At 38.0% G+C, this 13,097-nt stretch overlaps 1 protein-coding gene across 3 annotated transcripts in view; it reads left to right on the forward strand.

Annotated features, from left to right (window-relative positions):
* Positions 1 to 13,097, forward strand: part of SORCS1 (sortilin related VPS10 domain containing receptor 1) — a 528,310-nt gene that overhangs the window by 425,272 nt on the left and 89,941 nt on the right. For all 3 annotated transcript variants that reach the window (XM_058298482.2, XM_071215682.1, XM_058298481.2), the window contains exons 11-17: positions 1,325 to 1,427; positions 1,694 to 1,770; positions 3,571 to 3,662; positions 5,015 to 5,122; positions 6,578 to 6,695; positions 8,164 to 8,294; positions 10,820 to 10,933. In XM_058298482.2, the coding sequence (XP_058154465.1) occupies positions 1,325 to 1,427; positions 1,694 to 1,770; positions 3,571 to 3,662; positions 5,015 to 5,122; positions 6,578 to 6,695; positions 8,164 to 8,294; positions 10,820 to 10,933 (743 nt within the window). The remainder of the gene's footprint in view (positions 1 to 1,324; positions 1,428 to 1,693; positions 1,771 to 3,570; positions 3,663 to 5,014; positions 5,123 to 6,577; positions 6,696 to 8,163; positions 8,295 to 10,819; positions 10,934 to 13,097) is intronic.

The raw sequence follows: 13,097 nt of genomic DNA on the forward strand, positions 1-13,097 counted from the left end.
AAGACCCTAATGTGATGCACTATTTTATTTCACCAGTGTTTTGGCTGCTTTTATTCCCAAGTTTCATTTTTAGTTTGCCATTTACTCTATCCCATATAAATGTAATCATTGGATCTCTGTAGATCTCTCAGTGCATGCCTGCTGGCTGAGACTTACACAGTAGAATAAAAATAATAAGAGAGATGATTGGTGATTCTTAGAATCCAAGTCGATAAGATTAGAAAGTAATCTTCCTGAGAGATGAAGAGAAATGTGGGTTCAAACACAAACTTATATGTTTTGACAACTCAGCACAAGGACTATTTTAAATAAAAATCTTTTAAGATGTGTTACCTGTTTTGAAAACCATTGCTGTCTCAGACAATTTGAATTTTTTAAACACAGATAAACAAGTCCCTTAAATTTTAATATAAAATGTTATTACTAGTTCATTTTGTCTAAAAATATGAAAAATTTTAATGTTGAATAATACTGATGGTGATAATATCCAGCTGCAGACACCATGTTGATTGTTTGGTGGAAATTTAGGACAATTTTTACATGTCACACAGCTTCCTCTGTACAACTGAAACCAAGATCTCAAAATGTGGAGTGACTCAGAGAGGCCAAGTGAATTCTTCGTAGCCATCCCAGCCTGGCCTAGCCTTCATTCCTGACCTTATCAGATGTTTCTCCTCCTCAGTCTTACCTGGTCACCAACTGTACTGCTCAGCTCCTCTGCTTGTTTTTCTTTGCTCTTCGTTTTCTGCAGGTCTGAAATGCCCTTTATCCTCTCAAACATCCTACCTGCAGTTCATATTTTATTCATTCTTGGCACAGGCACCATTTTCTCCTTGAAGCCTTCCCTGATTCAAAGTTGGACATAGTCTCTTTACCTTCTAGAATCTCATAATATTTTTCAGCACTGATGCTATGCTGTTAAAATAGTCTCTTTTTTATGACAATCAATAGAAATATCCCATGTCCTCTACTTAATTGTGAGCTCTTTAATGGCTGAGACCTGATTTTTGTCAGTGCAACTCTTCCATAAGCTACACCCAATGTTTTATACATAAGGTAGTAAAATGTTTGTTGATTGGCAGAATGGCAATTAAGTCAATATACTAGACCTAAGATGAAGGTGTTCTCTCCTTCACCTACCTGGCAGCTCTCTTACACATTCTGGACACCAAATGTTTGTGGAATGGAAAATGGGTGGCTAGATGGCTGGATGAGGGGATGGAAGGGTAGATAAGATGGGATAGTTGCATGGAAGAAGGGGATGGTCTGAATCTGGAATTTTTAGATTATGTCTTTTTATGACATTCATTTCTCCTCTTCTCAGCCATATTGCTCCCTACACCTTCACCTAAAGGTTTCTGAGAATCCCTACACATCAGGGATCATTGCCAGTCGAGACACAGCTCCTAGCATCATAGTGGCTTCAGGTAAGAAGCTAGTCTAGTTTGCTTTACTGTTGACTATGGTGTTTATTTTAAGAAGTTAGATATCTGTGCTTTGAACTTAATGAGCAAGCCAAAGATATTTTTGAAAGGCACCTAAATCTCTGACCCTGAAGCAAGTGTGCTACAACCCCCTGCTTAGATATAATGTTTGCAATCTAAACCCTTTTCAGACAATGCACACTGCCGGTGCAGTCCACTTTTAGCTTTTATAGAAAGTTCCTTCAGTGATGGTCATATGTTCTTCCTAGGTAACATAGGTTCTGAATTGTCAGACAGCGACATCAGCATGTTTGTCTCATCAGATGCAGGGAACACGTGGAGGCAGGTAAGAAAGTAACAGGCCAAATCACTGCAGTTTAAGTGGCAGAAAATTTGTCCAACTTGGTTCAAGCCTGGCATATTATTTGGCAACTCCCCATCAATGCTAAAGCCTGTAGATGTGTTTGGTTTCCTTTCTGTGGAGAATTAAACAAGTATTTGAATTCAGCAAATACTTACACAGTCTTATTTTTTTTAAATAAAGTTGTCCCTTATTAAGAGCCTATATGTAAGAAAGTTTGGAAGTGACAATTAAATCAAATTAAGTCTGACTGAATTCTTCCCTCAAAAAGAAAACCAGAAGCCCAATGGGTTTATTACATAGGGCACAAGAAACCTGAAGGGTGAATTATATACCTGACACTGAGTTGCCTCCATAGATTCCCTGTGCCTTGACATCAAAATAGAGAAGAAGGCAGTGATATAGAAATAGCCATTACCCAGGTGGAGTTCTGAGATGTTTAAACCTCATGTGTAAAAGATAGAGTAATAACAATCAGCATACATATGTTAGAGAAAGTAGAAATGGAATCATTTTAAACCAATGTGTTTAGCCTAAATGCCTCATGTCTTTCTTCTGAATGATAATTAGATACCCATGGTTTATAAACAGACATTTAATGAGGTTTAGCAATCCTAACAAGATATGTGCCTGATGCGTAGTTGGTATGCTTCAATAAATATGTTTTAATAACCCACTGACATTTCATTATCATACAATAGGTAGTACCATAAATTGAAATCTAATGCACGGGTAATCACACCTAGCAGCCAGAACATTCTAAATTTTAGATAGAGATGTCCTGTGTTATTGTCCAGTTTTCATTTCCAGGATTCAGGCCCTTTGTAGATCCTTCGTGGGATTCTCATGTTTTGAGGGGAGCAGGGCAGGAAAGAAATCTGCTTAAGAGAGCAGTTGATCTCGGATGTATGTAGGAACAAGTACTATCTATTCTAAGGAAGCTTTCCCCAGAGAGCAGATGGGCAGGATCCACTTTTCCCCTCCAAACATCCCCATACAAGGCAGAGCAACCCAGATGTCTAGACTTCTGTGATCCTGGGGTGCATCCTGGGCATACAAAGCACAAAGGAAAAATATTATGTCTGGGATGTTACTCTGGACAAGGCTGTACTAGCAGTGTGATGATGAGAAATTTTATGAGGATGATTTAGAGATTGCTTTCAAACTGTCTCCATTTGACTTCAAATTGAGTTTTCCATGTTTAGAGAAAGACTTAAGGACACATGTGCCCCAAATTTTGATCAGAACTTTCTTATGACTTGGAGCATCTTTGATTCAAACAAGAACACCTTTCTTTAATAGTACTTGGAAACCACAAAATAATTAGACCTGAAAAGGGCACTGTACTGGTACAAGCCCCAGCTGCCTCAGTTACTGTCTGGATGGTCTTAGGCAAGTCACCACATCTCTCTCAACCTTAGTTTTCTTATCTATAAAACTGAGAGTATTGGAATAAATTACCTCTAAGGTGCCTTCTATCTAAAAATACATAACAGTTATCCTCTGAAATGGGAATTTACATTAAAAAGAGGAGCATATGCACAAAAAATTACAACCACCATTTAAAAAAATTTCTTTAATGGTACAACTAAAATCATTTTGTGTAGCAGCACTGGTACATGCACCCCATTTAGGGAAGCATTATTCTATAACTGTGTTTTCCCAAAGGTTTAGGGAAACCAATTTCTATCATGGGAGGGATTTTTCTCCTCATATGAAAACTAATTCTCTGAAAGCTCTGTGTGTGTATGTGTGTCTGTGGATATGCATGATTTCCTCTTCTAGATCTTTGAAGAAGAGCACAGTGTGTTGTACCTCGATCAAGGTGGAGTCCTGGTTGCTATGAAACACACGTCTCTCCCAATTCGACATCTCTGGTAATGGTTCCAGCTCTCTGTAAGACTTGCATCCGATGGTTCTTCACTGCTAGGACCAATCTAGGAGTCAGGCCATTTAGCAGACAGATTGTGATTGTGTCGCTTGTGAAATGTCAAGGTTTACTAGAATATAATTTACACATTTGCTCTGTTAAAATAAGATTGTCACCTGCAGTTTCACAAAAGAAGAGAGACAGAGAGATGGAGAGGGAGGGAGGGGGAAGAGAAGGAAGGAAGAATGGGAGGAAAGAAGAATAGAAGGAAGGGGAAAAAAGATGAAAAACAAATGAAAATGAAAATGAAAATTCCTCTTTGGAGAGGAATAACATTATGGTTTTCAACTGTGGCAATTCCCTCCCCACTGCTATGTTGTCCCAGCAAAATCATGGCTAAAATGATATTCACTGTCATTTGAAGTCTCTGAGTAGCTTAACTTGTTACAGTCACTTTTACCAAATAACATCTCATGGAATTTAATATTTGCAATCATTCTGTGCATTCTGCACAGAGATGAACAGTCTCTGATACTTCTTATAATACATTTCTCCTGATCCTGCTTCCTTAACTTCTTCTTTTGGATGACATTCTGCACTCTCAATGTAGGTCTTTCACTGATGGACAGTGAGGCCTGCCTTACAGAGGAGTTTTCAATAGGCTCCTTCAACTAGTTTTTGGAAATGGGTCCGTCCACGTGCTAGCTTCTTCAAAATCAAATTCTGGTTGACCTTCCATTGTTAGTTACTTTGGTGACAATGGCAAAGCTGCAACTAGAGCATCATGACTTCAGTTGTGAAAGTGGAATGCAGCAGCAAAAGAAAAAAGAGTAGCTTGGGGGGAAGGCATCCAAAGGAAAAGGCAGAGTTCCGTGATCATCAGAATTATAGATGTCTTTCCTCTTGCTCTCAGGAGCCAGTCCTGCACCCTTTATTCAATGATGCCAAACAAGTTTTATAGCAATATAAGAAGGAAGTTCATCTAAGTAAGTCTCTTAAGGCCATTACTCTTCGGATCACCTATAAAACTTCCTACTAGATTGCAGTACCATTTTAGAGAGGGTCACTTCGAAATCTGAGATCTAATAAAATATCCAAATATTAAAATTCTTTCAATGGCTTATTATTATTTCCATTTCATTGAACTGTCCCCGTATTGATGCTTTAACACACCTGGGTCCCAAATTGCTTGGCTAACTGTATCTCTACCTTCGGATATAATTAAGAACATTTATTTATATGAAAGTCTTAACAATGCTCCAATGGTTTAAAATGTGTTCTCTCCATTTGATAGTGTCTTTCCTTTGAAGGGATGTTTTTCTTTTGAAATCCAATGACTGTTATTTTTTCTGTCATTAGGTTGAGTTTTGATGAAGGGAGATCTTGGAGCAAATATAGTTTCACATCTATTCCACTTTTTGTGGATGGGGTTCTGGGTGAGCCTGGGGAAGAGACTCTAATCATGACGTAAGTGGAAATCTATGATGTGTTCTAGTCTTACAAGACAGTGAAAATCCAGAAAGATGTTTTGTACCTCAGACCATTCTATTTGCTGCTGTTAGATTTGTTGTTAGCAAAGTCATGCATCTGACTGCAAGATTTCCCAGCAAAGAGGGAAAATGTGGGCAGCTATTTTCATGTCTCTTTGCTAGTTTTTAGAAGACCCAGACAGAGGACTGGTAGTACAAGGGCAAAGCCCTTTTCTTCCTGTACTAAATTGACTTAGAGAAATTAGAAGTGATTATTTTAATACAAAATAAAGCTATAAATTTTAAACCTTAATAATAAACACACTGAACATAGAGAAAATCCTGGGCATATAAGAATGATTTCACTTTAAGGTGGAACTGTAGAGCTTAATCAAAGCCACATAGGATTTTATTTTTTCCTGCTTCTTTACCTAACTCAATTTTGAGGCATATTAGGACATCCAAAAGAATAATCTTTCCTTGTGAAATTGCATTTATACTCGCTATTGTCTGGAAAGTGATGATCATTAATTTGTGAAAGACTTGATTAATGACTCAGCTGCCTGTGAGTTTCCAAATATGGCCCTTGTATTTGAAAAATCAAACTGTGATTTTTTTTCCTTTCCTTGGAAAATTGTACACAGAAAACAGAGAGGGTAGGTTTTATAGTAGTTGAACCTGTCACCAATGGAAATTTCAAAATCACAGTTGATAATACATTTTCTTTCATTCCTCCCCCCACACACATACTTTTTAAATGGGAGAAAATAACAGCTACCACCACAACAGAAACTTCGTTCACCCAGTTGCTATCTGTTTGCCTGATGATAAACATAGCTATTTAGCAATTTATTCCAGAATTTGGCTTTATCCAGTTTTTTAACTGCGAAGCACAGATTAAATAAAGAGCTGGCTGAAAGGGATTCTTTGTGTCCTTTATCCACACCTATGACTCAAACACTTCATTAACGACTTGAGTCTTTTCTGAATAAAGAGAGTAGAATTCAAAGTCTAGGAAACGACTAAAACCACTTGGCAGTGTTGCCAGGAGCTAGTGGAAAGGTAAACCAGCATGGGAATCATGTACATTAACAGTGGAGCCCAGAAGTGGAATATTGGACCACGTAGAATGCAGCATTTTATATATTTTTTCTCCTCATTCTTGTACAGTATGTAGAAATGGCAACTTGAGTCAAGTTGCTTGGCTTCTGACTCTATCCGTAATTAGTGACTTGATCTTGGTTTTTGTGTGTTACCAAAACTCTTTGAGCCTCAACTTCTCCATCTGTGAAGTGGAGCCAATAATAGCGCCCGCCTTATCAGTGTGTTTTGGGAGTTAACTGATGCTAAGCTGCTTACTTGGATCACAGTAAACACTCAGCAAATGTTAGCTATTGTTATTACTCTTGGTATGTCATTATTGTAATTATGTTTATCACCATGGGCCCTGTAGAGTATTTGGACACTTCAGCCACCGCTCTGAATGGCAGCTGGTCAAAGTGGACTACAAGTCCATTTTCGATAGAAGGTGTGCTGAGGAGGACTATAGACCCTGGCAGCTGCACAGCCAGGTAGGCAGAAGAGAGCTGGGGTTGAGCCTGGAGTGGGAGGCATGAGGGTTGTTTAGGAGAAAGCAAGCGTAAAGGTGTAGGAATTGGGATTCTCTAGGCCAGGTTCTTTATGTATTTTGTGTTCCCACCAGAGTGAACAAAATCAGCATTTATAGCTTGTTGTGAAGCAATTTCTGTTTTTATTATGCTAGGAAATAATGAGATAAAATTCAGATGTGCTTGGCTTAGACTTACAACTCAAGATGAAATACCAACTCAGCACTAATATCTGAACATAATTTATCTGAGCATGTCATATGGTTAGAGGGTGGGGGTGCTGGTGAGGAAAGAATCTTTAGTTTTAACTAGCAGTGCAAAGAAAGATGTAAAATAACAAAATTAGGCTGGCTGAGTAGGGCCAAAAAAATCATTTCTCCCTACTTTTGTTATTCCTTGGCTTTCTATAGCACTTTTTGCCTCCTTCCAAGGTACTCGTGGTGCAAGAATACAGAAATTTTAATAGAAAGCTGTCCTTCATTCTGGGCTTTCAGCTCTTTGGCCCTTATCAAAATACTTGGCTGAAAGTGTCTCTGCTTTGATTTCCCTAGGCAAAAGTTATCCCATAGGCCTCTGCTGTGTCCAGGCAATGAAATATAATATGCCCTAAATGTCGACTAAGTCATACATTTACATGTAAACGTGTTAAGGAAACAGTTAAAGTGGGTTTGCTCAAGAAAGACAGTTCATAGTAGATTGAACAAAATCCTGCCTTGGTCCCTTACGTACACTAAAGGGGCCATGTTTGATAGTGGGAACTGCATCATCTAGAAACCAGCCTCATCTATTCAGAGGCTCAACAATAAAATTATCACTCATTTACATTGCTGACATTTCCCCCTCTGGGATGCACAAGCATTGTAATATCTAAAGCTTTTATTTATTTAGTGGAGAAGCATTGAATTTCATTCTCTCAGTTGCCTGATAGATGAACATAAAATCATCTATGTTCCAGCTAGAGCTGGGTGGGCAGAGCATAATAAATTGGGAAAAGATGGATGTTTATATTTCTTTGCAATGCTCTTCTTTCATATGGTCATAAATGACCAAATGTTTAACTATTTTGTTACTGGAGAAGTGAACTTAATTACTGCAGATTTGTAGGCAATATACTTTGTTATAGGCTGAACTTTACTTACCTACATGGCCCTCCTAGCACTGTGCCCAGCACTTTGCCAAACAAAACTTTGCTGAATGCATAAGGAGTTGGTTATGTTTTTTGGCATACCCTCAATGAATTTTAGGATTGCCTTTATCATCACATTCTGTAATAGGACTCTAGAGATCAAAAAGAAAATGTCGTTAGCACAAAGCAGGCTGAAAAGTCCAAAATACACTAAGTTTTGAGAATATCACTCTTAACCAGCCTGATGTAGGACAGGGAAAGACCAAGGTGTATGTCCAACTGTGCTTGATTCCTGTATCCTTACAGGGGGAAGCGTGTATCATGGGAGCAAAAAGGATATATAAGAAACGAAAATCAGAGCGAAAGTGTATGCAAGGAAAGTATGCAGGAGCTATGGAATCTGAACCCTGTGTCTGCACAGAGGCTGACTTTGACTGGTGAGCTTGCACTGTTATCCCAAGAGTCATTCAGTATATCAAATCCATAGGGCCTTCATGAAAACTTTGATTTGTAATAATAGTAACATACAAAGAGCTAAGTGACAAGCCCTGTTTTCTCGTGAAATTATATCTTGGGGACATCATGGATTACCGACTTTCGGTATGTATGTGTATATGGGAAATCCAGGACTTGCTTTAGATTTTAAAATTTAGAAGATGACTCTTAATTATCTTCACAAATATGAAGGACTCTCGGGAAGATAAAAGAGGCCAAATCTACTCTTTGTTGCTTGAGATGGTAACACTGAAAAACAAGTTGACTTTTCATGAAATTGGATTATTTGTGTTCAAGATAAAACTTTGCAGAAATTAGAGTCCCCTGCAAAGGAAGAGTGGCCTTGTACAGCTGTGACTTTTCTGCCACTGAAAGTTTTCAAGAAGTAGTTAGCTGACTATTCCTGCCAGATGTGGAAGACATTGCTGAGTTAATGCAAGGATGGATTCACTGGCTTTGCGAATTTAGGACTCTGTGAGTCTAGTGGTAAAGGAGCTTCACCTTTTGCCAGGATGAAGGTAGTCTAAACTGGAGCAGTACAGAGACATTTGGAAGTTAAACTAAACTCAGAGTGCTGGCGAGTACTTCTTGTGACTTTGGTTAGGCAAATAGTTATCTGAGGCCTCGTGCTAGGCCAGTGTCCCGGGCTCAGGTGAGTTTGACAAATTGTTTAGGACTTGTAGGTTCTCAAAGGGCACCAGAGCTGCACTTGCATTGAAGCGCACAAGGAATTTTGCAGAGGCCTCCCAAATGTGACTTCTGTTTAGTTGGTATTTTTAGTAAAATGACAAAAATATCATATACTAGTGTTACCCTTCAGGATTAATGCCCTGAAATACATCCATGAGGAAACTTTCCATGGGCTTTTAAGGCATTTATCATATCCCTCTTTCTGAAACCTTGGTTATCTTTTTATCTACCTTTTTCCAGGAGGATTCATAAAGGAATTTAATATTTTCCATTAGTAGTTTAGCTTTGGCCTTACCACACAGCCATTTTTTAGAGAGCAACTTTATTCTGTGATAGAAAACCAAAGAGAAAAAATGAGCTGAGATGTCTCAAGTCCCTGATTTCTCCTGGAAACATTTCCTTCCTTAAGCCAGTCTATAAATACATAGTCAAGTGAAGGAAACCAAAGTAAGAAAAGCAATTAAGTTTCTCCTTTTCCTCATTCTACGTTTCCCTCAGTCTTGACCCAATTCTTGGATTTATTTGTGGTTGGGGTCTGTAACTCATCCCACTAGCTACAATTCATTCTGATAAATGAGAAATAAATCATGAATGAGGCTATTGTCAGGGTTTTTTGGTCAAATAGGATTTTTGTAACTTCATGATTTCTGAAAATATTTGGAAGGCTTACCATGATCTTTTTGGGTTGCTACCAATAGTTGAAGCTTAATGATTCTACCAATGAAAGGTACTTGTGAATGAATGTTCCCTCTTGACATCTCTTCCCCCCGGACTGTGCCCCAGACAACCTTGCTTGTTATCCACCAGCATTTGTAATCCAATTCCCAAAGTCAATACTGATGCCCTTAGCTGAGCCTATTTTTCCCTTCCCAACCCTTGGTTTTCAGCATCGTACCTCCATTACACAGATGGGCTGATTCATGCTAATGCTTACTGATTGCTGCCTGCAATTTGTCTGTGCATGTGGAGGTGCAATTTGTTGTCCAACTCAGTGCCCTAGTTCATCCTCTGGGAGCCAGGAATATCAGGCCACTGAGAGGCTCCTGGAGGCAAGAATGAGGGAGCCCAAGAGAGAAGTCTTTGACTATTTCCAAAGTAGAGAGAGGATTTAAAGCAGTTAATCTCAATTGGCAGAGCCAACTGCCTAGCATAAAATGTGTCCTTGGGGGAATGCTGGAGATACTCCTGAAGGACATTTCCTTTCCTGCTGTGACTTTGAAGCATATGGCATGTTCACAGAGAGACCTGGCTCAGCTCTTCTTGGTAGATCCAGATGTCTTGGAAGAGCATACCAAAGACACCACCAGTAAAGAGGAAGGTCTGTGCCCTCCAGGGTCACTGTTGGACCCTGGGCTGAAGTTTATACCTAGGGTTGGCCTTCTACCACTGCCTCTTTTGACTACAGCTTTCTCTGGGCCCAACAACAGCCAGTATTGTGCATTCTCCTACTGAGAAAACAATCCACTCTCTCAGCTTGACGGTGTTTAGTTTGAATTATTGGGTATTGAGCTTTCATCTCTACATAGCCTTTTCTGTAGCCCTAAGTCTGCATTTCCCAAACTGAGATCTGCAGAGTATTTTTTAGTTGTGAATAGGTATTCTGTGAAAAATAATGGTTCCATTTGGGAAGGCATTGGTTCACTGAATACCTGTTTTGTTTTGTTTTTTTTTTTTTGGTTAATTTATTGGAGTAGAATTTGGCTGTGGACTAACATGGAATTGCCCTCAGTAATTTTGCCACCTTCTGAAATGTTTCTCTTGGTTCTTTGCCCAACAGTGACTATGGTTATGAGCGACACAGCAATGGTCAATGCCTGCCAGCATTTTGGTTCAATCCTTCCTCCCTCTCCAAGGATTGTAGCTTTGGGCAGAGTTACCTCAATAGCACTGGGTAAGTATCCAGAAGCAGTGGCCTTGCAAGGCCAACTTGGCTACTTTTCAGTATGGGTTATGCTTAAAGACTTCCTTCTGCTCAGAGATGAGGCTTCTTTCATTATGGCACAATTTATTTGCTTTTATTCATTTTAATAATACAACACAACTTTACATTAATAGTTCAAGTTTCATCTGAAAATAAAACTCCAGTTTCACGTAAAGATAAAAATGAGATTGGTTCGTTAGATGAAGAAGAGGATGATGAGGATAAAATATATATATTTTTAATTTTTTAATACTTTATTTCTGAATTATTTAAATATGTGTCTACTTTTTACCCTCCCTGCATTCCAGGGAGGGAAGCCAAATAGATATTTCACATGTGCATTTCCTGTTTTATAGATGAGGAACCTAAACTCAGAAAACAAGCTCATTAGCTTCTCAAGAGTATACAAGTGTTAATAGGAATGTAATTCAATTTCTTTCTATATCCACTCTTGATAGAATTAGACATACATTCTGATGTTTATAAACATAGAATTTGATTCTAAAGTTTTCTGTTTAATGTTCTATATCATGGAGCATGCGCCATATTATTTAAGAAATACCGTAATATGGAAAACATTTCATGACTGTTCTGTGAATGTAACTGATGTTTATTGACCAAAAAAATCATATTTGTGGGCCTTTTTATAATCTTTAAAAAGACAGTGCTTCAATATTTGTTCAAAAATTGTAACAAATATGTATCATGTTCAAGTAAGATGCTATTAATAGGGGAAAATGTGAGCGGGGGAGGGGGTATATGGGAATCCACTATATTTCTATGCTACTTTTCTGTAATCTAAAACTTCTTTTAAACTAAAATATTTTAAAATAGACATTTTGAGACATTGGGGGTAATTGAACGTGTTCTGGTTATTAGGTGGATATAAAGGAATTGTAGATTTAGAAATGATAATGATATAATTGGTTAGGCTAAACAGAAGCCTTATCTGTTAGAGATACATGATGGGTAAGATTTGTTTTCAAATGTCATAAACGGGATACCAACTGATAATTTTTAAAAATGGGTTAATGGGGATATAGGGGGTTATTATGCTATTTATGCCACTTGTACATATTTGGGAATTCTGATATAAAAAAGTTAGAAAGGAAGGAAAGAAGGAGAGACAGAGGGAAGCAGGGAGAGGGAAGAAGATAGAAATGAAGGTAGAGGTAGAGAACTTCCTCAGGACGCTTGTTGTATTGACAATGCCTCTGCTCATTTATCATGCCATTTGTAGTGAATAAATTGTGATTTATTTGTTCTATAAAACAAAATCTGAGGAAAATACAAACAACTTTTATGGCAATGGGTCAGTGAGTTTTTCAGTATCTAGTTTGGGGTAAAATGAAAATTGTTGATGAAATAACCTAAACTTAATGGTGATGGAATGCCAAAGATAGGAATTTTATTACTTATATGTACTGGCATGTTTAGACATTGTAAAAGGTATTGAAAACACCTCAAGCTAATCTCAGAATTGATTTTTTTTTTTTTTTTTTTTTTTACCAACTCAATCAGTCAAGGAAGTTATATTATTCTTTTCTTTGGTATTGATGAGAGGAAGCTGAAGCACAGAGGAGTCAAAAGGTTTTCCAGATACTACTCAGATTGCCAGAAGAAGGCTACGTGAAAACCCATGACCCCCTCACTTATCAGTTTGGTAATATATAAGTATATATGCATATACACACATACATTTTTAAAGTACTCATAAATAGATGTCTCTTTTCTTCAGAAAAACTCAAGAGTGAAATCCAAATAAATCCTGATACATCCTAAAGGATGTATCATTCATGCCCTATAGAGATAAAATTATAATTTCAATGAAAACTGTGCGGGAGCAGGTATAGCTCAGTGGTTGAGTGCCTCCTTCCCATATGCGAGGTCTGGGGTTCAATACCTGGTACCTCCCACAAAAAAATATGAATCATTTGTAAGTTTCCAGGTTTATAAGTGCTTGCCAATGCTGCTGTTATGTTTAGTAATCCTAACCATATCCTTTAGACAAAATAAAAAACACTACCTCCTACGGTAGGGATCAACCTTATCAGTGGGTATATTACATGATAGTATCTGGCCCAAAAGAATTTTGTTAAATTGTCACATCTGCTGGTTTCATCTGCCCCATTCA

Source organism: Dasypus novemcinctus, chromosome 6, assembly GCF_030445035.2.
Source record: "Dasypus novemcinctus isolate mDasNov1 chromosome 6, mDasNov1.1.hap2, whole genome shotgun sequence".
NCBI lineage: Eukaryota > Metazoa > Chordata > Mammalia > Cingulata > Dasypodidae > Dasypus > Dasypus novemcinctus.